Raw genomic sequence first — 23,643 nt, 5'->3', positions numbered from 1 at the left:
AACACGTATTGCACTTTTACAATTATAGATGTCAGAGCTTTTCTTTAAGGGAATCACAATACGCCGCGTAAGTTGGCAGCCGGTTTTTTTCCTCATTTAGAGAACTCGGAAGTAACAAAGTTCTGTAGCTTAGGTGTGTGCGAGTGTGTTTCGTTACAGTTACGTGTGCTAGCTTTTGGTCGCTGGTTAATTTGTTCTGTTCGTTTTAATGGCAAGACCTCCTAAGGGCTGGAAGCGATGGAGCCGTACTTCTGGCACAATAATCATGCCTTTTTAGCAGTTATCTCCCCTTATGAGAAAACGGCATATTTTAGCGGACCATTTCAGGTTCAACTCAATATTTGACGTCATGCACAAAGCAGACGGCTGCTGAAATCCATTTAGAGTTCACAGTCAGTATTTCGATGTCATCGATAATTTGGCGTTGTATCAATTGTGCTTCCTCGCTTTCCGGTCGCCCTTGGGACGGGCGCCCTTTGAACCCGCCTTTGATAAGATGAACCACAAACTGCTTTTGCTTTAACCACATGTGCTTCTTCAAGCCTTTGTTGTCGATTGGACCGCAAGCGTGGAGCACCGTGCTTGAGCAAACCCATTTCCTCTGCTGATAACCTGTGATAACAAGCGAATGACGGCCGCCCTTGCATCCTCTCAGCTGCTCTCTTTCTTGCCCTCCTGTGCATGCCGTGTGACCAGGCGACTGTTGCTGTGCGCAGGCGGGGGGTAGTGTGCCCACTTTCACTCAGGGAGGTGAGACACCAAACGCAGCTAAGAACGATCCTGTAACGCCGAGTCTCCTCGACCATTCCGGGCTCCACATGCCACCTGCTCACATTACTCCTGCGTGCGCGTTGACATACAGGGAGTGGGGAAATGCACGTTCTGGGTGCGGAATCCCTCCGCTGGCGGTGGCGGTGGCGTGTACCAGCAGCCAGTGCTTCTCGTACCCCCTGCCCATGGTAACTGGCAGGGGGGTCTCGCGTGAAGAACGACAGCTCAGCTCCTGGCCTTTTCCGTCCATAGGCCGTCAGTGCTGATTAACCCTTCAGCACGGGGGCAGCGCAGTTCCTCCAGCTGCAGTAGGCGTTTCGAGAGGAGAAAGAGCCCCTGGTGACGAGGGCCCTTGAGGACTGGATTAGATCAGTTCATATTAAATAAATTATAGACTGAACACATTCGTCACTGTCTAGAGGAGGCTCTCATCATCTTTTCTCCAAAAAATGTAGGTGAATTCCTGCTTAATTTAAACCAATATCCCAAAACATTGCCCAGCCAGCATAGTCTTGGGTGAAATGTAGAAAAGGCTGAATGTAAGTACGGTTCATCCTCTCCGTTTCCGTTTCCGTTTCAAATTCTGGGTACTTCACACCACACCGAAGAGACACCCAGCAGTGCGTGTGCTGCACGCAGTGTGAGGCGTCCCTCAATGTGAAGCGTCCTCCCCGGTCGCCAATCGCCAGTCGGCAAATGCTCTCATTTCTCAGGTGTGTTCAACACCCCCCACAGTGAGGCAACAGGAGGTTCGACAGGATTTAGGAGGGACAAAGAAAGCCGATGAAAGGCGTCCCCAGAACACTTTTAAAATCTGAAAGCATAACTTAGAAGAGGTGTTTAACATCGTTGGTCGTGGAGCTTTCTCGAATCGCTCTCACCCCACATGGTCTCAGAAGGGGAGGATGGACTGTAATTATAAATTGAATCATCCTTAGCAGTAACGGTGGTTGTATTCAGTAAATCCAGGTATTGTACCCTACGAGGACTACCTGTTGAGGTTGTGAAAGTGCCCACTTGCTGTTGACAGGAACGACCTTACCCTGTTACATCACGGGTGAGGACAGTGATCCGGGACCACCTGGGCGTTCTGGAAAGAAAGGTAACGGTGCACGGTCACACGTGGTCGCTCTCGCTGCCGACCGCTGACATTTCAGGGTCAAGGAAGGTCCTTCTTCAACACACCAAAGCTCTCTCTTCGAGTCTGTTCCAATTTGACAGATTATACGATACGTGCCTTTTTTAGCCAGTGTTGCCGGAGTAGCTGCTTCTCACGCCGGTCCCTGTGATAAAAGCAGGTGGAGATTCACCCCCGAGGAGTAATTATCATAGTCATTATAGCGGCTGTGCTGCAGTTCCAGGAATAAGCTGTCTGTGTGCTCATGTGTTGTTCTTCGTCGGACGTAGGTCAGAAAGGTCAGCCTGGTTTCCTCGGAACAGCAGGGCGACCCGGGTTTGACGGCTCCAAGGGCGAGCGTGGAGATCAAGGCTTTGGCGGTCAGCCCGGACCACAAGGTATGAACCGAGCTCCTGCGGGAGTGGAATGTTCTTTGCTGGATCTCTGGGGCAGAAGCAACTGCTGCAGATCATAAACAGGACTGATGCTCCTGCTTCATGAATTCGGTTGCGGTCTTCAGGTTTCTCGGGCCCCCGAGGGGACCCAGGGCCCTCAGGGCTACCGGGCGAAGAGGGTCTTCTAGGTCCTCCAGGAAAGAATGGGCTTCCGGGTTTCAGTGGGGAGAAGGGAAGGCCCGGTGAAGTTTATGGAGCTTCTCCTGGGGCACCAGGTCTGCCCGGACGCCCCGGAGAAGCAGGTGGAAAGGGACAGCCTGGGACACCTGGACGGCCTGGAGAACCAGGTGAGGCTGCCTGTTCCTTCAGTCCTTACTTCCTTTTCCAGACCACCTCATAGCATTGCCTTTTCTATAATTACCAGGAAGATCACTTGCTCAGGAATGTAAGCCGTGGCGTTTGCAAGTTGGGCAGAATTACTAGTTTCATGGTTAACTGGGATGTTTGGGTGTGATGCTCCTGTTGTACAGCCACGTTCTCCTTTCAAACTTCGTGGACCAAATGGGGGTCCTGCTGATTTCTCCTACTTGCCACTTGAGCCCCATCTTCCCTGGCACTGCAGGTTTTGATGCACCCTCAGGGCGTCCGGGGGCAAAGGGGAAACGCGGTGTGGATGGGGTCCCTGGAATCCCGGGCTTGCCTGGCCTACCTTGGGATGGGGAAGAGAAAGGACTTCCTGGAATTCAAGGAGCTCCTGGAAGCAAGGGTTTCCCAGGTCCACCAGGTGAGAGAACATGTCTCACGCACTACACTTTACTGGGTTTTGTGTGCTGCCGCATGAGTGATACTGGGGTGCAGACAGATGGGGAAGAAACTGAGCGAGCGCACGCACGCACATCTAAGGAGTGTCAGCGATGCAGAGTCCATGTGTCGCGGTTTTAAAGTTCCTGGAGTGGACAGAGCAGTGTTTCCTAATCTGTCTGACAGTGTTGAAATGTAGAATGAAGTGTCACTGAATGAACACTATGTGAAAAGCACAAGTTTACTTCATCTCCTACTATCCGAGCTACCTGAGACCATTGAAAAAGCCCCTCCCCAGCAGTTAGAAAGAAAGAAAGAAAAAGAAAGAAAAAGCGGCAGTAGGATGCGGCCGTGGCTGTGGTTCGCACCAGAAATGGATTGCGTGCCTGAAGCCACTCCCCCTTTCAGAGCCTCGGCGACAGGGAAGAGTACATCCGCGGTGTGTCATTGTTCAGCTGTGCATTTCAGACTCTGTTGTTTGTTTTTAACCCTCTTCACATTGCATCTCTTTCCATCTTTTCACCTCCGCTGTCACGGTCCTGTCGTCAACCCATGTCTGGTATCGCACTCTGTTCTTGGTGTTGGGTCACTGCCTAGGCTGTGCAGGTGAGGAGCTGCCCCTGTGCCTGTCTTGGCGCTGAATGGTTGACTTAACACCACAGCCCCCACCCTCCCTCTTGTTGCCAAAGCATAGCAATAACCACGTAGAGCTGCCTCCTGCACACTTCTGCCAGCTGATAAGCAACAGGACCTTGACTTTATCACTGGGATGAGAAGTCAACGCAAACCAAGCAGAAGCAGTGGGAGAAGTGGGGGACGTGGCGAGAACCCATTCTTTTGCTGTGTTCTCTCTTTTTTATCTTAGATGACAGTTCAGCGAACAGGTTACACAGCATCAGCAAATCAGCGCTAAAGGGCTGTGCTCTTCTTTTCCCTCGTCTTTCAGACATCACTCGTACACGTCCCCACAGCCCTCGTGTTTAACGCACTGTGTACGAAAGTGTGTGTGGTGAGCTCCTGCAGAATGAATGCGGTTCGGGCTCCGGCTCCGAAGGGGCTCCTGCTGGACTGGCGCCGCGTCGCGGGCTGGCTTCCCCAGCTGAGATTGAATCCAACGCCCAGCAGGGCTCGGGGACGGCAGAGGCTCCCACCTGGGCCTCTTTTAGTCGCTATAACTGGACCTTGTAACGAACACCCCAGGCAGTCAAAGAAGAAGTGAAACTGCGTCCTGGTGGCGCCGCAGGTCGCGACCCCATAGCTGAGACGCTGCTTTAGTGTCGCTGCATCCGAGCTTTAGAATTTAAATGTATGAGATTCCCTCTGTTAAAAGTTTTTTTTTTTTTTTTTCCCCCCCTCTATTGCTTTCTGGTGATGAAGGCATTAAGATGATGAGGTGATTGATGGGTCATCGAGGGCAATATTTGCACTCCTACTGAAAGGTCCGTGTGTTTGTGCAGAAGGAAAGCTACTTTCTTTTCTCTCATACATACTGCAGAAATCTTTCTTTACGCTGTATTTTAAAAAAATTGTCTGGAGTTTACGTGTTGATTTACTTCTCTTGTGTTTAACCTTCCTTAAATTGCTTTGCTGCTGCTCACTAATATCTGACTAAAATGCACTTGTACGCAGTTGAAATAAATGTACAAATGAATTAACTTGGATTGTTTTCTTACATCTCATTTCTGAGATCTATGATCCCTGCGCTTCAGTCCCATAAGTTCATAAATCCATACTGACAATTCCGTAATGTGCATCACCCACCCGTGCTGCTGAGCTCCAGTGATGACAGCACGCTGTGTTCTACCCTGTTTTTCGATCTGCGGATGATGGCGCTTTGCTTCCGCCTGCAGGGTTCGCCGGGCAAAAGGGCTTCTCTGGTGACGCTGGACCCCCCGGGCCAGCTGGAATGAAGGGCCAGCCAGGGCTTTCGGGGTTCCCTGGTCAGCCTGGACTCAGGGGCCTCCCAGGAACCCCCGGTGCCCCAGGAAGGGATGGCAACCCAGGAGTACCAGGAACAAAGGGTACAGTGTTCTGTGCACTTCCTTCTTTTGCTGCAAACATCATCTAATGTTTCCTGGCATTTGTTATCTATTCTGTGTGACAGAAATGAAACCAAAACGTTAAAGGCACCTTTCCTTTTTTGACGCTGCTGAGAAGGGGCTTCAACCAACAGCCTTTAACGTTCCAAGTCCACAGCCTTGTCCATTACCCTGCCTACAGCCCTACATCATAAGGCATGTGAAGCTGAGGGATTTTATCTCCACAGGTGAAAGGGGGAGGCCTGGACTCTTAGGATTCCCAGGAGTTCCAGGGAATCGAGGCATACCTGGAAGAACCGGAATCAAAGGGACCCCAGGATTTCCCGGAAGAGATGGGTCTCCAGGAAGCTTTGGCTTTCCAGGACTGAAAGGTAGATGTAAAACACTGAACTTTTAAAGAGACTGTGCACATTTGTAACGTTTAAAATGAAATATGTTTTTATAACCCTTTTCACCTTTGTTCATTTAAAAAAGAACGAGGATCCCAATCTCATGCAGCTAAAGTGGAGAGTGGGGGTGGCGTCTCAGTGCCTGGGCACTTTGGGCATAGGTTCAAATCCAGCTCAGTGTGCATGGAGTTTGCACAATTTCCAGGTGTCTGTGTGGGTTTCCATGTGGTTCAGGTTATCTGGCAATGCTGAATTGCCCATAGAGTGTGTGTGTGTGTGTGTGTGTGTGTGTGTGTGTGTGTGTGTGTCCTGTCCAGGGGTACCAGTAATCCCGGCCAGGATAAGTGGTTAATGGAAGTGGAGAGCTCTGATGGGAACTTGAGCTCCTTGTTAACCTCATGTTTGTGTCTTTGTTACACTGATGTGCGGAGTGTGTTGTTCAGGTGAGTTACCTCATTGTGAGGCTAATGTCTGATTCAAGAACAATGAAGAGTTGACGTCAAGAAGTGAGCTCAGATCCCAGACACTTCCTGATGTGTCACTTTTCCTCTTCAGGGGAGCGGGGAGACCGTGGTCCATCGGGGCCACCATCTCAACTCCCGTTACATGAGCAGCTGGAGAAGGGAGACCGCGGGGACGCAGGGCCAAGTGGGCTGTCGGGCTTTCCTGGGCCCAGGGGTATGTTGTTGTGCTGAGGTTCTGTCTCAGATGGAAAACGTACACTTTATACTTTCCGTTTTGATTAGTTAACATCAGTACCTTTTGGAATTTGCAAGAAATGGTAAAAATTTAGCCAAAGGTTTTATTTTTCTTTCAAATGAATAAGAACAAATGAAAGTAGTTCTCCCCCCCCCCCCATTACAGTTTTTGATGAACAATTTTTCATTTTCACTCATGCAAAAGGAAATCTCCTTGCAGCTCTCATTGATAATCACTACTTTTTCAGTATGATAAAGGTTACTTGGGTATTACTGGCGGTTCCTGGTGTCAAGCTGAAAAGCTTCATTGCAACGATCACCTGTTGGGTACAGGTGATAAAGGACTGCCAGGCCAGCCGGGACGCCGGGGCCAGCCAGGTGCGCCTGGTTTCCCCGGCCGGGAGAGAGGTGCGCCTGGTGCCCCTGGTTTTCCCGGGATCCCGTCCACCCGGGGCATCCCTGGGCCGAAAGGCTTTCCCGGGATCATGGGATTCCCTGGTGTTCCAGGACTGAGGGTAAACTAAGAGAGACCAAAGTGTGTACACACACACACACACACACACTGTGAACTGAACACATTGACAAAAAAGGCATGAGCTATTCAGTGATATCTGCATAAATACATCACGGGATGCTGGACACCGACTTTTCCTGGTCCTGATTGTCTCTTTACTTTAAATTGGTGTCTTAAAGGGTGACGATGGATCTCCTGGATCACGTGGATTCCCAGGAGGACCAGGGTTGCCTGGTCAGAAAGGTGAGAAACTGACAGCCAGATCTAGCGTGTCCGTAAAACCACTGTGAGCACTTAGGACATGAATTCAGTGTAATACAGTTTATTTTTGTAGAGCACTCTTCTCGCAGTGATACGCAGCGTTGAACAAACAATCGGTATCTACTGATGCTCTGAATATAATGATATACCGTGAACATAACTAGAGAAATCATATACACTGGTTCCTCAACATACAAACACAACTGAGAGCAGAAGTCCAGTCGCTTTTACCACTATTTCTCGCAATCAGTGAAGGTTTAATGATACAGATGTATCTCATTTTATTTCCTTCATGGGTTCTGTAAAAACCTCAGATAACGTTATAACAGATTTTTTAAATGTTAATATTTTTAGCATTAACTTCAGATGACACTAAATTAAAACTGCTGAAAATAAAAAAGTGTCACTTCCAGTTGAAGGATCCAGGCTCAAATCTTACCTCCTCCTGTAGAACCCTTGAACAAGGTATTTACCCTAAATGTCACCAGTAAATATTACCCAGCTGCATAAATACTGTAGGTAAATCATTATAATTCACTTTTTAAAAAAGCACCATTTAAATAAATGTAACGCAGATTGTGGACTAATTCATCCCGTAAACGTGCAGTTTGTCACCTTGTTACTGGTCACCGAGGCTCACAGGCAACACTGTGAACACCGTGGAAGTGCATTGAATGAAGGCAGTCTCACACTCATCTGATTTACTTTCGACTAATGGCTAAATAAAGCACCGAAATAGAATCACTTCCACTCCACAGCAGACAAAAATGAAGAAGTGAAGAAAATGTAGTTAATGACAAATAAATAACATAGAAAAGGTTCACATCTTAAAAAAGTGCAACTGCCCAGCGTACCAGTCATACTCACTATGATTATTATCGTTCTCGTTGCGCCCCAAACATTTGACAGAACGCCTCTTTTTTCCACACGGTCGTTGCTGCACAATAAGAGTCTTCATCAGCTACAAATCTGTCAAATTCCCGAGGAGAGTTTCCCTCAGCGCTCCCCTTAGCCAAGGCAACACTTTTATACTTCATTGCTGATTCACACATCATTTCGTGCCTCTTTCGTCCGCCTTGCTGCTGTAATATGTTTTTGTCTCGCCGCATTTGTCTTCATGACGCTGATTTCTTCTCTGCTATACGGGATGATCATAGAGGCATCGTTTCTTAACGTACAACACGCCTCAATTCCCTGCGCAGGTGAAAGGGGAGAATCATACAGCGTACCAGGCGCACCCGGTATTAAAGGTCTCCCTGGCGAACCCGGATTCCCAGGTGAACCTCTCGTCGTCGCTTTACTTCTCCATCACTGTTGTGGCTGAATAAAAACTAAAAACTAAATGGAAAAACTGAAACTCTTCTCACTCAGGGAGGACGATGACACATCTGACGTCTATGGAGAACTGACTTTTGCATTTAACTCTGTTTTCTGTACAATTGAAGTCGGTGTGTGGTCGTGTCCTGCAGGTGGAAGAGGAAACGTCGGTCCGCCAGGAGAAGATGGCTTTCCTGGAAACTCTGGCTTTAGTGGACAGAAGGGTCTGCAAGGAGAACCGGGTCGACCGGGACTGACGGGTACGAGCAGTGCTGTCCTGTGGCTGTTTAATGCTTGTGTCTTCAGCCTAGTGAAGCACTGAGAGTAGCTCAGCAGACCAGAACAAGTTTAAGTGTGTAAACAAATAAATGTCCATGTAAATGTCAGGTCCTTATAATAGAGTCCATTTTTATGGTGACCGGTTCCTTGTTTCTTGGCCAACTGCAAACTTTAGGTACCCCAGGGTTCCCTGGCAGTAGGGGTTCCCCAGGTTTTCCGGGACAGAGGGGACTGGGAGGTGCACTTGGTTCTCCTGGATCTCCAGGCACATGGGGCCAGAAAGGTCTGAAGCCTACTTGAAAACACACACGCTGAAATGTTTCATTGGAAAAGAACCCTGTGTCCACCAAGCTGTAGCAGGACATTTTTCATTAGGGATCAACAGAATGTTTCAAGATGACTTCTCGTGTTTCTTCCTCTTGGACAGGTTTACCCGGATCTCCAGGACTCAATGGTCTGAATGGCCTCGGAGGCCCTAAGGGACCACCAGGAACTCCAGGTGAGCAGTCAACTTACCTGAGGCATTGTTGCTTCCCCATTGTTCTGAAAGATTCTGTGGAGCAGATTTCAAAAAGTGTTTCCAGATATATTAGAGCAATATTAGGAGCTACATTCAGGTATTACAAAGTTTCCTGGATACCCTTCGGTACAAAGTCTTACAAGATAAAATTTTGTCTTAGTGACTGTCTAACATATTGAATTTGTTGGTTTGCATTTCATTTATTCAATGCTTTTCTCCAGAGACTTACAATGTTAAGCTACTTACAATTATTTACCCATTGATACAGCTGGGTAATTTTACTGGAGCAATTTAGGGTAAGTACTGCAGCCAGAGGTGGGGATCAAACCTGCGATCTTTGCATCCAAAGGCAGCAGCTCTAACTACTACACTACCAGCTGTCCCTCCCTATTTCACCTAAACTTTTTGTTTTCATCTACTTGAGGTCTGGTTGAGGTTGGTAGACCAGGGACCCCAGGTATTCCTGGCCTGAAGGGGGAGAGAGGGTCCTCTGTGGCAGGTGTACCTGGATTCCCTGGAGTTAAAGGCACCAAAGGAGAGCAAGGTAAGTCTGTAGTAGCACACCTGATATTTGAAGGTCAGGTTAGACAACATCCCTCAGCATCTCTGATATGGAAGCCTGCTAAGCCACTCATTACCAGTACATTTACATTTATTCATTTAGCAGATGCTTTTGTCCAAAGCGACGTACATCTCAGCAAAAGTACAATTTATGCAGTACGTTGAGAGGAGGAGACATGGCTGCAGACATGACAGTCTCAAGCAAGCCTAGTTTGCTCCCTACCACTTGCTGCACCGAGGTTCATCGTATCAAAAGAACACTTGTCCTTTCTGCAGTGGTTAATGAATCTCTTATCTGTCAGGTGTTCCTGGGATACCAGGATTTCCTGGTAATCCTGGTCCTAGAGGGCACACTGTTTTCTCCAACATCCCTGGTTTTCCTGGAGACCCTGGCCTTCCTGGGTTGGATGGAGAACAAGGTATTCATCATTGTTCACTTCTTCATTCTGGCTTACATTTACATTTATTCATTTAGCAGAACGCGACGTACATCACGTACATCTCATAGAAAATACAATGTGTTCATTACATTAGAAGAAAGAGAAACTTGGTTGCAGACGTGTGATTCTTAAGTACAGTTACTGTTTCTTTCCACCAAATGAACCAATGTTCATCACACGAGTTAATATTTACTCCATTTAATAACAACTTAATGTTTATTCCACTGTTGAACATCTCCTCGTTCTTGTATTGCCTGGTAATGGCCTACTTCTAGGGTTATCTGGCCCCCCTGGTCCTCCGGGTCCTGCTGGCCCAGGCACCGCACAAGGAGACAGGGGAGATTCAGGGTTCCCTGGGTACCTTGGGACACCAGGACCCCGTGGAGACTCAGGGCTACCAGGAAGCCCTGGACAGCCTGGTAGACTGGGCTTTAAAGGTGAGACACATTAGGATGTTTGGCTGTTGGTTGGAAAGGCAGTTGGTCTCCAGAAAAGGTATGATCACTCATTTTTCCTTTATGCACTTTGTTACATGTTTGCTTTTACTATGAATAGAGATAGAATTCGGTTCAAACATAAACAGAATACTTAGAGGTTTGCTAAGTAATGACTGCCACTTTAGCTTCAACCTTCATGTCTTCCTAGGCGAAAGAGGGGACCCTGGGTTAAGTGGTATACCAGGAAGGGTCGGCTTCCCTGGGGACCCTGGGTTCTTTGGCTTCAAGGGACAAAAGGGGAACAAAGGTGAGATATGATCATGAACGTTTAGTTTGCGAAAATAATGGACAGTGTTACCTAGTACATCTGTTACTGTTGGCCATTGCCTATCTTTCCATATCTAATTGTGTGGTATCAGCTACAAAGTAATAGGGGGGTGCAGTGGCGTGGCGGGTTTGGCTAGGTCCCGTTCTCTGGGGGGTCTGGGGTTCAAGTCCTGCTTAGAGTGCCTTGTGACGGACTGGCATCCCTTCCTGGGTGTGTCCCCTCCCCCTCCAGCCTTACGCCCTGTGTTGCCGGTTTAGGCTCCGGTTCACCGCAACCCCACTTGGAACAAGCAGTTTCAGACGGTGTGTGTGTGAGTTACAAAGTTTGCTTAAGACAGAATATCTTTTTAAAGGTAATATTCTTATCACTGTTGCTCTATTCCACAGGTCAAGCGGGACGCAAAGGTCTCCCTGGAGTCCCCGTTCCTATCAAGATCGTTCCAACACCACTAGGAGACCCAGGCATTCCCGGTTTTCCTGGCATAACTGGGGAGATGGGGTCACACGGTCAACCTGGTCTACCTGGTCCAGCAGGTGGGCCAAACAGGTTCCATGGCACTGATCATTCTGAACGCAAAATGGAAACTGAGTGTGCCTATCTTCATTCCATTATAAGGTTTTTTAAAGTTCTCTTAGCATGCAAGACAGATTCTAACAGTTGTCCTAAATTGTTCTCAGGCCCCACAGGCAGAACTGGTTCTAAGGGCAAGCTGGGACCTGATGGTCCAGCTGGACCTCCGGGACCCAGGGGAGATCCAGGCACCCCAGGCTTTCCTGGAGCAACAGGGCAGCAAGGTGCGAGGCCAGTCGCAAGGACTTTGCGAAAGGATATTTGACTGGGGAGAAGTGAACTTCACTGCCATGTTCATTATTTGTGGGTGGCAGTCTTCACAGCTGTGTTTATGAGCAGCGAGAGCAATGCTCATGTTTACATATTTCTCTTCCAGGTTTCCCCGGCAGACAGGGTCCCCCCGGCCCCCCCGGCATCTCGGCCCGCAGCAGCAGTATTGGATACACACTGGTGAAGCACAGTCAGGCCAGCCAGGTTCCCCCCTGTCCTCAGGGTATGGCCAAACTCTGGGAAGGCTACAGTCTGTTGTACGTCGAGGGCCAGGAGAAAGCCCACAACCAGGACCTGGGTTAGTAGCACCATCACCACCACCGGCACCACTTGCACACAGAGGATTCAGCCGTGAAATGTGTCGTAATTTAAGTCAACGAATGCCTTCTGGGGTAACTGTTGAAATGACTGCGGTGTGTGTCATCATCACTCCTTCAGAACATTTCCCTGCAACTCTCCTCCTTCAACTCTTCTGTCATCAGCTCCTCACTCTCCTCTGGCTGTTTCCCAGCTGCCTTCAAAACTGCTCTAATTTCACCTCTGTTAAAAAAATCCTCCCTGGACCCCAGCCTGGTTGAAAATTACAGACCGGTCTCTCTCCTCTCCTTCCTGTCCAAAACCCTTGAGCAGGCAGCCTGTGATCAACTGTCTGATTTCCTCACCCGGAACCATCTCCTCGATGGTTATCAGTCTGGTTTCAAAGTTGGTCATTCCACTGAGACCGCCCTTCTGGCGGTATCTGACGCTCTCCAAGCTGCTAGAGTTGCTTCCCTCTCCTCGGTCCTCATCCTCCTCAATCTGTCTGCAGCATTCGACACTGTCAATCACCGGATTCTACTCTCCTCTCTTAACCAGCTTGGGATCAAAGGTGTGGCACTAAGATGGTTTGAGTCCTACCACTCTGACAGATCCTATCAAGTGGTCTGGCTCTCGTTCTTCTCCTCTGCCTCTCTCAACTGGTGTTCCGCAGGGCTCGGTATTGGGTCCTTTTCTTTTCTCCATCTACACCTCCTCCCTCAGTCCGGTCATAGCCTCCCATGGATTCAAATACCACTGTTATGCTGATGATACCCAGCTCTTCCTCTTCTTTCCACCTTGTGCATTAGACATCCCCACACGCATTGCTGCCTGCCTGTCAGACATCTCTTCATGGATGTCTGATCACCACCTCCAACTCAACCTCTCCAAAATAGAGATTTTTTACCTCCCAGCTGGCCTATCCTCCTGTCATGATCTCTCGATCAAACTGGACAACTCATTCATTTCATCTAGCTCCTTCGCTAAGAGTCTGGGAGTAACTATTGATGCAAGTCTGTCATTCTCTCAACATATTGAAGCCACGCCCCCGACCTGCAGATACATCCTGCATAATATTCATAGGATCCGCCCCTACCTCACTACTGACTCCGCCCAACTACTTGTCCAGGCCATGGTGACTTCCCGTCTGGACTACTGCAACTCTCTCCTGTGTGGTCTTCCTTCTACTGCCATCAAACGTCTGCAGCTTCTACAGAATGCTGCTGCACGAGTTGTGTTTGATTTGCCAAAGTGCTCCCATGTATCTCCTCTACTCATCTCTCTGCACTGGCTTCCTATAGCTGCCTGTATCAAATTCAAAACCCTGGTTACTGTGTACAAATCCATCAATAGAACTGCTCCCAGCTAATTACAAGACTTAATCAACCGCTACACCCCAGCCAGACCCCTTCGCTCGTCTACTTCTGCTCGCTTGGTGGTACCTCGCACGAAAAGTAAAGCACGCAGGTTCTTGGTTCTGGCTCCGTTGTGGTGGAATGACCTTCCCCTGTCACTCAGAACTGCGGAAACTCTGTCTATTTTTCAGAAGGGTCTGAAAACCCACCTTTTCCAGATCCACTTCGCCCAAGATCTCTCCAGCTCATTTATGGTGTAACTGTTCACGCATTGTAACTCCAGGAGCATCCCCAGATACAACCTTTATTCAGCCACTACTCTGGCATTGTATTTGCTTATTTGTATGTCTTATAATATTAAAATAAATAAAAAAATAAAAAATGATGGGAGGATATCGGGATTTGTCTATCCTGTGTTTTATGCACCTACTCGAACGATGAACCTCGGTGCAGCAAGTGGTAGGTAACAAACTAGGTTTACCTGAGTCACATGTCTGCAGCCATGTCTCCTTCTCTTAATGTAATGCATAAATTGTACTTTTGCTGAGATGTACGTCACTTTGGACAGAAGTGTCTGCTAAATGAATAAATGTGTAAATATGTGCGTGTGCGCACGCGCTCTCATTAGTAAGAATGGTGTAAAGATTTGCCGGTGGGTTGCGTAGTGGTTACAGCGATGAGTTTTCAATCGGAAAAGGTCCCAAGTTGAAATCCTGCTTCTGCTGTAGTGCCGCTGGTCAAGGTACATGGACGCATTTACATGCAGTATACAAACAGCGCTCTTTGCCTTGCATTTTTAAGGTATCGGTTACATTGTGGTTCCCTGTAACATCTTAACCCAGACCATATAGTGAAAGAATAAACATGTGGATGAATGTAAATGGGGATTAGGTGAAAAACACCACGGTAGCCTCCCTTACTTACTTGTGGTCTGCAACGCTGATCTCTGGTCATCTTCTACCGAATTTCCAACTCCTCTTCTCCTAGGCCTTGCTGGCTCCTGCCTGCCCCTGTTCAGCACCATGCCCTTCCTATACTGCAACATCGATGAGCTGTGCTACTTTGCGAGCCGCAACGACAAATCCTACTGGCTGTCCACGACGGCGCCCATCCCCATGATGCCTGTGTCTGGGGACCAGATCTCCCAGTACATCAGCCGCTGCTCCGTGTGCGAGGCCCCCTCTCAGGCAGCGGCCTTCCACAGCCAGGACCTCAGCATCCCTCCTTGTCCACAGGGCTGGAGGAGCCTCTGGATTGGCTACTCCTTCCTCATGGTGAGATACATGCGCATGGAAGGTAACACTTTGGTACATGTCATTGGTGCACAGACATATAGAGGTATTTGCCTTGCGAACCTTTAGCGCTCCACCTAATTGCTTTTAGCCGCAGCGAAGTCAGTTGTACGGTTCTTGAGAAAAGAGGCTGCACTGAACAGACGTCCTCCCCCAGCGTACTGCATGCCGCGTTCATGCTGCACGCCACCGTGAACTACATGAACACTTCTGCACTGTGTGTTATGGTGTCTCTCATCAGCACACAGCAGCTGGGGCAGAGGGTGGAGGTCAGTCCCTGGTTTCCCCTGGTTCCTGCCTGGAGGACTTCCGTGCCACGCCCTTCATCGAGTGCAGCGGCGCCCGCGGCACCTGCCACTACTTCGCCAACAAGTACAGCTTCTGGCTCACTACCATCAGGCCCGAGATGCAGTTCGTGGAGACCCCGTCCCAAGAGACGCTGAAGGCAGGGCAGCTGCGCTCACGCGTCAGCCGCTGCCAGGTCTGCATGAAGGTCCTGTAGGCCTGTCCCAGCTACGGGGTCGGGGGCGCGGAGCTGTCAGGTCCACAAGGAGGTCCTGTAGGCATGGCCGCGCCAAGGGGGAGGAGCCCAGGACCCCACAGACTGATGACAGATGCTGAGAGCAGGATGAAGAACACTAACAAACGTCCAGTCGCCTGTAACTCCACAGAGCGAGACGGTGTGGGGACAGTCCTGCCATCACCTTCACACCTCACATCTCACATGGGGGGGGGGGCTCTGTGGTCGTCCTAGCTTAGTTTTTACCGGTAACGGTCCTCCACGTTACTGTTTGTATTCTGCCACATTTTGTCCACTCGTACTCACGGCTACCTCGGACAGCACTGAACTGCTCCTCGGCCTTTCTGAGCTAAATGGAACTAGAGTGTTTTGCGTAATGGAAAGTGGTCATTTTAAAATGAACTGAACACATTGTTGATTTATAGCTCTGATCTTATACAATAGTCTGTTTAGAGGAATATTTGATTTTCACAATTGTTAAATGTCTCGATGTAGCTCGATGTAGAGAACACAGTGTAAAGTTGTCAAGGATTTGGCCAATATTGACCAGATGGATGTGAGAACAGTGAAGCCCGCAGCTGTAAACATATCCAACTACTCACACCAGTTAACATTTTTTTGTGTAGAAGTACAGTTTTCTCTCTAAATAGTGGCTTCAAGATCCTTTACAAGTGCCTTGGATCAAGGAAAGCTGCACGTTCACAACAGTGGGCAATTCTGCACTTGAGCTCAAAAAAAGATGTGTTGATGGAGCTCTATTGCCCATCGCAGGACAGCAATCGCCGTTGACGTTAAATCACAACGGGATCCTCGCGCAATGCAGGTTCTCTTCAACAGCGCATGGAAAAGAAAGATTTTTTGCCTACGAATTCTGGGAATAGTTCCAACAGACAGGCTCAGCCCAGCTTCTCTTGCGTTGTAGGGATGAGAACGTTCACCCAGCCAGGTACTCCAGAGAATACGAAGCTGATATTTACTGAAGCGCCACAGCTTGTACCGTAGTGGAGACGAGGAACACTTCCTATCAAGATGTTTGGAAAAGGCCGATGCCTCCTTTTGAATCTTTAATCTTTCTAGTGTCTCCGGTTGCGGGCCGGTATGTGACCACTGTGATGTCTTTCGCTCTTTGGTAGCCAAGAGCATCTCCTTTTTTCCCCCTTCCCTTTTCTTTACCGCCATTTACAATACGGTCAAACGGCACGCAGCAAAAAAAGAACGTTTTCTGTACATTTCACACAATAAATGATTACAACTGGTTTATTTCTTATATTTACATTATTAAACTGCTTTTTATAATATATGCTGCAATTCATTTATACATGGAGAAAAGTATAAAACTGGGGGATTGTGTTGAAAGATAGGATTAAAAAAAATTGCACTCTTCTACATGACAAGTTATTAGAAATTTAACCCAATATCTGCCTTCCCTCAGTCTGCATATGGTGATATTGCTTCAAATGATTTGCCATATCAATAAACTTTCAGACACAGTGAAAAACATTTCTGTACTCATGAAATAAGTCCAGTGTCACAATGACATTGCTGTATTGGTGGAAACCCGACCATCAGTGCTGAGCTCTATTTATATGCACTTCATCCTCTTAAGTACAACGCGTTTGCAGAAATGAATTCATGTTATATATATTTTTTCCCTCAGCAGGCTGCTGTGCCTTGAAAGGAGAGTAAATGATGGTAAATTGTAGATTCAACAGATTTATTAGTTCCTCAAGGTGCTCGAACCGTTGAAATCGTTCTGATATCAATACTGCCTGCTACATATACAGAGAGCATCCCCCCGACCCCCCCCAAACAGCAGATAAGGTTTGGCGTTTCCATCTCTTTATTGACTAGCATATTTACACAAGTTTAGGGTAGATACCATTTACCCTTCCTTAACTAGAGGTAATCCCTTAAACTACCCATTCCAAGGATATAAATACGTTTTAAAATGAGGCACTTTGATATACAAATTATTTTAACACTGAAAAGTCTGCATATTGGTCTCCCGCCAACAGGAGGTAGTGTGTTACTGGAGGTGACGGCTTCACCACAGATATGCTCTTCTCTCCTGTCCTCAGCAGGAGACGCAGAACAGCGTCTGCAAACGGTATCGTTCAGCTCATGCACTGCAAAGTCCTCGAGTTCCTCTGAAGCCGTACAGAGACACGTCCCCGTAGCGAAGAGGCGCTGCCATAATCCTTGGCTTTGTGTACCACAGCAAAGTGAATCTGCACAAACTTTGCATTTTTTTGCTCTTTCAGCTTTTCACGTCGGTCTTCAATCCACGCGTCGATTACCTTTGTTTTTCTTTTTTTGTTTGTTTTTCTTTTTGTTTTGTTTTTTTTTTTTTTTGCAAACTGGTAGACAGTTTGTGCTTGGTCTTTGTGTGATATGAGGCACTTCTACAGCACAGGACAGTCCGCGCTCGGCCTGTCCGGACGGGAGGAGCTCAATTCGGCATCGCCAGTGTCGTGATCCAGAGATGCCCCCGTTTGCTCACACATTAAGAATCTCAAACTCCTCTTCTGATTCAAACAGCTTGTCGGTTGATTCAATGAACTCTGTTTCAAAGCAGAAAATTGCAGTTGGTTTTTTTTTTTTTTTTTTTTTTTTTGGACAGCTATTGCTTTTTGCACTGCACATCAAGCAAAGTAGTGATGATCAAACCATGGTTTTTCTTACACCTCTGGGATGATTTCTTATCGAACAACCAAGTAAACGCAAGACTGTCTGGAGGTCTGTGCAGCACCTACCAGCTCCTGTTGTGTGGACCTCAGGTTTGGTAGGAGGGACGAAAGGGGGCCAGTGAGGAGGATGCTTCTCCACCAGCTCAAACATACGTAGACGACTCTTCCTCAGGATCTCCTGTCACAGCAAAAGAGCAGGAAATTCCCCCCCCCGTAAAACATATGACTTATTTCAGTTGGATCGGCTCAAAAAGCTTGTGCTTGGCCCGTGTTTGCGTTGCTTCTTCCACAACAGACTAGTTCTGGATGTTGGTGTCAATGTCTCAGTTCCTACCTGCTGGACCAAACCACACCAGCTGTCAAAGTCCTCTTCAGTTTTACAGAAAAACCCCTAGAAGCAACAAAAGTCACCCAACTGCTGGTTAACACAAGGCTCCCAGAACCAGATCCTGCCATTTTTGTTACTATATGGTTGTCATATTCTGAGATTTCACATACCGATTAAAATCTTAGAATAAAGCCAAAGTGACTTTAATACACACGAATGAAGACCAACTAAAGACCTGTAAAATAACACCAAGCCTTTAAATAGATTTGCACGTAGACACGTGTTTTGAGAGTTCGAGGGACTGAAATGCACAAAAAATTAAAAAGCTGAAATTAACAGACCCACATACACACACAGTTCGGTTCAGTCCTGTTCACATGTGCTTTCAAAGCATTGGTGTGACGGCATGAGGAGGTTCTGTCACACCGAACACACTGTATAATGTTTCTGGACTCAAGTTCCCAACTGCAGCTGTCCAGATTTCTAGGCAGTATGCCATTGGAGGCGAAGGTCTCACCAGTGCCACCGAAGGGTCCAGGCTCGTGACCTTCATGCGGTGTGGACTCCTGTTGCAGTGGTAGCTCTGGTCATCCACAGCTCCGCCAGCCTCCGACTCCACTGCCAGCTGTGTGGTGTGGGGGTCCAGGTAGATCAGCTCCTCACCTGTAGGGGGCAGTATGCCAGCGGCCAGTATGAGCAACGAGGGTGGGTGGCTGCACTCCTAGCTGTGCGCAGGAAGTAGAAGTCACCAGGCGGTGTGTGTGTGTGTGTGTGTGTGTGTGTGTCCGTCCGTCCGTCCGTCCGTAGCAGACTGAGGCCTCCCAGTCACTCAGGGACGCAACTCTGGGCTCACCAATGAATCCAATGAAGTAATATGCTAGGTTGGGCTTTCCTCCCAGAACGCCCAAGGACTGCGGCATCTTGAAGCACTCCTGAAGGGAGTAGAACGAAAGAAAAGAAAATGAAATATTAAGCATCAACTACAATGGATCCTCTGTCTCATGGCTATTGGTCCCTGGGGAGTACTGAAAGTGTCACACACAGTGGTGAACGTACAGCACTGCGCTACTCTTGCTCTACTCGACTAGTGTACTCATTGAAACAACGAGCAAATAACGCTGATCATGTCAAAGGCAGCCATGTGTACAGGGAGAACTGAGGTGCTGGTGCTCAAACTACCTCCCATGCTGATGTGCTTTCCACCACTTTCAGCCGTGTTTCGCTACTTCTGGAGGCGCTCAAGATTTTGTACTCGTCCACAGGAAAGGCAAATGGGTCAGATTTTTTTTTTTTTTTTTAAATAGGTACCAGTGAGAGAGATGTCAGCGAAGCGATCCGTCAGATAGAGGCCCCACAACTGGCATGATAATGTTTGGTGTAAATAACCTTTACATGAACGCAAAATAGACACTTTTTACTCCGATCAAGTTCAACACAGCAAACCTTCATGTCTGACATTAGGGCCTCATTTACATACATGCTTTACTGCATCAGGAGTAAAACACTGCACGTGTTCACTTAATATTTTCCATTTTTTAGTGTCACTAAGCTTTAATGTGCATTAATATGCTGCCAGCAGAACGACGGCCATGCAGCGTACCTTGAGGGCCTCAATGTACACAGGGTTGATGTGGTTGATCCCCATGCGAAGAGGTATAATCAGCAGGAGCGGTTTCCACTCGGAGCGGAGGTACGGGTGCGGGTACGAAGAGGTGGCCCGCGGCCGAGAGGAACCATGCTCCAGGAAGGCCCCCCCCTCCGATGGCTCCGCCGGGTCGCCGAGAGCTGGCCGCAACATACCTCCCCCTGTCTGGTGGCACAGTTTCTCTGCAAAGCGAGGGAACCCTGGGGGTCAGTTCACTGCGCACACATTTCACAGCTACTGTAACATGGAGCTCTGTTACTGTTAGTCAGCAGAAAAGTCATACCATTAATAAATTCATCAAAAAGTATAAACAGCGCAAGTAAACAAGCAGTCGTGTTGTTATGTACAGAAAGGGATTCACTCGAGGAAATGTATGCACATAAGTATCTATGTATTGAACACGTATATGAGAGAGCAAACTTAGCCGTGATGCAGGGTGGATACTCTGTTTACCGCTGTACACGTATACAGTCCTGTGCTCTGAAATTCACTGAAGGAAAAGTGAAACTCACTGATGTCCTCGATCACCACCGTATTGTCCATTGACACATACACCGCTAAGGAATTCCAGTCATCAAACAGTGCAAGTTTCCTTAAATGCAAAAGAGAGAAAGGAGAACAGGTCGGTTGGGTCTCGAACAACCAGACGCTCTTGGCTCCTCCCACTGCAGTTCTTCTGATGTCCTTCTCCTACAGACAAAACCAGATTTAATGCTCTACAGATTTCAAGTTACATAACAATGACAATACTTACTTTAGCACTTGTGCAATGGTGTTTGGGCCATACCACTCTCCGACCAGTTTTCCCTCTCCCACTCCCATCTGAGCTGTGAGAAGAGCAGCAGAGGGAGACCAGAGGAGAGACGCTCATTAGTACACTCTTCGGGTGTGTGTGACTGGTCAGCATCACAGCGAATCTGCTCCCCCTCTCCCTCAGAACTGCTGAATCCCTTCTACCATTCAGGAAGGCTCTCAAGACCCGTATCTCGTGAACTCATAACAGCTTTGTAAATTGGCATCGCACCCTCTGTCACATTCATATTCGTCATTCTCACCCAACTGTCAACTGTACAGGCAGCTACAGGATTCCCGTAGGGTTCTATAAACGTTAATTAACTATATAAGAACAGCTGTGATGGTCCTGTGCCTAGAACTCTAGAACTTTCAACATGTTGTTGAAGTGCACTTTTGATACACTGATTTGTATGTAACTATGGAGAAAAGCATCTGCCAATTAAACAAGTGTCAGTGTGCGTTTCCACAGGGGTTTCGCAGCGACGCCTCTTTACCCATTTGGTGGATGGAGTAGCAGCTGTCCTTCTTGTCCAGGAAGCAATGCAGGATGCGCCGGTACTCCTCGGGGTGCCTCCCATCCTTGTCCCAGCGCCACTCTGCCTCAGGAGGACATAGACATTGGGCATTAGAGACCAACTCGCTGATCGGGAGGAGTACCTCGATTTCTTGTGCCTGCGCTATTATTACCCACTAACGTTACGATATTAAAATATCGTACATGGCGGATCATAACGTGGCTTTTCATTGGCCTCTGCAAACTGTCCTCTCATCACACCTAACAGGTAACTGAGAGCGTTCTGCCCCCTTAGCATGACGCACCTCCCCCTCAGGCTACCCATCTCACCTCTGCCCAGATGCCAGCACACCAGGGCCTGGGCGAGAATCATCTGCCCGCATCGGAGCATACACCCCCAGCCTGCGTCGGACGAGGGGCCCGTTCCTCCTGGGGTCCGCAGAAACACACGTGAGAAGACAAACACCGACAGACACACGACATGTCCACCGACACATTTTATGCACGCAGTTCCAACTCTTACCGATGGGCGAGAACTTTTTTCTGTAAGTGAACCACAGCCGCGAACGAACGTCCGACAGCAGTTCGGATTTTTCTGCGTACACGCGTGGGGAGAGAACACAAAGAGAGCACCATCAAAATACGAGCACAATGGCCAACACCGGTCTGTGTTCACTTCAGTCGTTACCCTTTATTTTTCCACTGATCCGCTTATTTATAGAGCGAGAAATTTCGCAACGATTCAGGGAGAGAACCTCGATCAAGTGTACTACAGCAGGAGGGGACTGGAACCCAGGAACGTTGAAATTCCAGGACATGAGCTCCAGCCACCACGCCATCTGCTGGCCAACTATCGCTGTGGCCGTTGATGGAGCGCGGTCAAAGCACGAGCCCCGAATAGCCTTTGGAGAGAGCCGCCCGCCACACTCACGACGTCTCCGGCGACTTTTTCAGCCGCGGACTAAAGCGGCCGAGCTTCCGGCGCCGCCTTCTCGCGCCTGCAAACGTACTGTCTGTTTGCGCACCCTTGTACTTTGCTGCACGTGGCCTCTTGTAGCGCCACGCGTGATCAACGAAGCGTCGGTGTGCCGCCACCCCGGAGCCCGGAGCCCTTGGGCCTCAAGGTGTTCGTCGCTCTACCTCACCTGCGCGGACATCGTAGCGCTGCCCCAGGATCCACAGCGGCTCCTCTGTGTCCGGCAGCTCGTCTAGAAGCTCGGAGAACACATTGATCTGGTTTTCATACTTGGCTAAAACTGCAACGCAGACAGACAGACAGACAGACAGACAGACAGGTGTCCATGACAACGGAAACAACAAAGGAAAGGCGGAATCAAGGAAGAAATCATGGAGCTTCGTCGCATATTTTAAGGTTTCCTGCCCAGAGATATGAACAACATGTTGTTTATCCACCTGTGCTGAGCTTCGCAACTCGATCCATTAAAAGAGCAACGGAGAAACCTTCTCGAAATGAGCAAACATTATTACAGGTCACAAATGCGATGATGATTGATTGTCATTGATTGTCCAATCGACGACACGATTCATCAACACGACGATGTTTGAACCGTTGAAATCACACTCATTCAAATTACTCTCAGATATTTAGGACTCCCCCCTGAACAACAACAAGAACAACAACGAACTACTGTGTAAAAAAAAAGCCGCTTAAGCCGGACTCGCACATGATGATGATGATGATGATGATAATGATGCGGCACCGCCGCCGGGTTCGAGTCCGACTCGCCGCCGCTTCGCTACTAGTTAGTAGTTGTTCGTGCGCAAACGCCGGCGGCGGGTGTCGCGGACACGTCACGTCCCGTTCGGTTCGAGCGATGTTTCCGAAAAAAGCCTCCGGCAGCAGTTGAGTCAGTCGCTCAACTTCAGTCTGACAGACAACCCACCCACCGCACCGGCGGCGGCGGCTCTGCCAGCGGACAGGTGACGTGACGAGCCACAGCTGCACAGCCGGCAGCGCTCGCTGCTGCAGCAGGAGAACCGAGAAGGAGGAGGAAGGAACCCGCTCCTGGCGCTTCGCCGTGAAGCCGGAGCCGGACGCGCCTCCTGAGAGTGTCGCTCGGTCCCGCAGCCCTCGGCTCCACGCGCGGGCCACAGCCGAGCAAACACACAATGCGACAAACTTACAAGTTACTCGCTCTGTAGTGTCTAAAACGTCCCGAAGGAAACTCCACACCAACGGTGGGCCTCGCCCTTTAGGTCATTGAACGCACTGCTACCGTACGAGCGCCGATTGCTGTGAAAGTTTACTGTACGGACACTTTAAGCCTAATTAAATCACCATGGTTTTTCTCGATTTCTCCTACCTGCCTCCATCCTCCGGCTTTCATCGGGTTTTAAAGGCAAGAGGATACAAACACAGCGCGCTGCCTTGTGGGGGATGTAGTTCGGAAGCTGTTGCCTTCGTTGTCACAGCGGTGATTGAAAACTACTTGTACCGCTACGCTTTACGACGCTTTCGGTGGCGCTACCGGCCACCAAAACA

The 23,643-nt window shown here is 48.6% G+C and overlaps 2 protein-coding genes across 5 annotated transcripts in view; one reads left to right on the top strand and one right to left on the bottom strand.

The window, feature by feature from the left end:
- Positions 1-16,427, top strand: part of LOC108934128 (collagen alpha-6(IV) chain-like) — a 58,418-nt gene extending 41,991 nt beyond the window's left edge. Inside the window, exons 24-47 of one of the 3 annotated variants that reach the window (XM_029250988.1) lie at positions 697-750; positions 1,802-1,873; positions 2,179-2,286; positions 2,409-2,630; positions 2,906-3,067; positions 3,682-3,690; positions 4,935-5,105; positions 5,351-5,494; positions 6,068-6,190; positions 6,544-6,725; positions 6,904-6,967; positions 8,188-8,262; positions 8,455-8,562; positions 8,757-8,864; positions 9,009-9,080; positions 9,526-9,645; positions 9,965-10,081; positions 10,378-10,539; positions 10,748-10,846; positions 11,254-11,400; positions 11,545-11,661; positions 11,814-12,005; positions 14,347-14,633; positions 14,893-16,427. In XM_029250988.1, the coding sequence (XP_029106821.1) occupies positions 697-750; positions 1,802-1,873; positions 2,179-2,286; positions 2,409-2,630; positions 2,906-3,067; positions 3,682-3,690; positions 4,935-5,105; positions 5,351-5,494; positions 6,068-6,190; positions 6,544-6,725; positions 6,904-6,967; positions 8,188-8,262; positions 8,455-8,562; positions 8,757-8,864; positions 9,009-9,080; positions 9,526-9,645; positions 9,965-10,081; positions 10,378-10,539; positions 10,748-10,846; positions 11,254-11,400; positions 11,545-11,661; positions 11,814-12,005; positions 14,347-14,633; positions 14,893-15,153 (3,176 nt within the window). In that variant the 3' untranslated portion in view covers positions 15,154-16,427. The remainder of the gene's footprint in view (positions 1-696; positions 751-1,801; positions 1,874-2,178; positions 2,287-2,408; positions 2,631-2,905; positions 3,068-3,681; positions 3,691-4,934; positions 5,106-5,350; positions 5,495-6,067; positions 6,191-6,543; positions 6,726-6,903; positions 6,968-8,187; positions 8,263-8,454; positions 8,563-8,756; positions 8,865-9,008; positions 9,081-9,525; positions 9,646-9,964; positions 10,082-10,377; positions 10,540-10,747; positions 10,847-11,253; positions 11,401-11,544; positions 11,662-11,813; positions 12,006-14,346; positions 14,634-14,892) is intronic. The other 2 variants (XM_029250990.1, XM_029250989.1) reach the window with 2 other exon arrangements.
- Positions 16,428-16,513: 86 nt separating this feature from the next.
- Positions 16,514-23,497, bottom strand: atg4a (autophagy related 4A, cysteine peptidase). 2 transcript variants are annotated; one of them, XM_018751912.2, is made up of 13 exons: positions 23,465-23,497; positions 22,286-22,396; positions 21,664-21,735; positions 21,471-21,569; positions 21,121-21,222; positions 20,586-20,658; positions 20,344-20,423; positions 19,787-20,013; positions 19,040-19,118; positions 18,704-18,849; positions 18,193-18,249; positions 17,925-18,036; positions 16,514-17,732 (listed from the first exon to the last, which is right to left on the bottom strand). In XM_018751912.2, the coding sequence occupies exons 1-13, from the start codon at positions 23,472-23,474 to the stop codon at positions 17,668-17,670; spliced, it is 1,233 nt and encodes a 410-aa protein (XP_018607428.2). In that variant the 5' UTR covers positions 23,475-23,497; the 3' UTR covers positions 16,514-17,667. The 2 variants fall into 2 exon arrangements, with proteins under 2 accessions (XP_018607428.2, XP_018607429.2); XM_018751913.2 differs by lacking the exon at positions 23,465-23,497 and adding an exon at positions 23,286-23,344.
- Between the last annotated feature and the right edge of the window lie 146 nt (positions 23,498-23,643).

Source organism: Scleropages formosus, chromosome 4 (assembly GCF_900964775.1).
Source record: "Scleropages formosus chromosome 4, fSclFor1.1, whole genome shotgun sequence".
In the NCBI taxonomy this organism is placed as follows: Eukaryota; Metazoa; Chordata; class Actinopteri; order Osteoglossiformes; family Osteoglossidae; genus Scleropages; species Scleropages formosus.
This window is presented reverse-complemented; position numbering and strand designations above follow the sequence as displayed.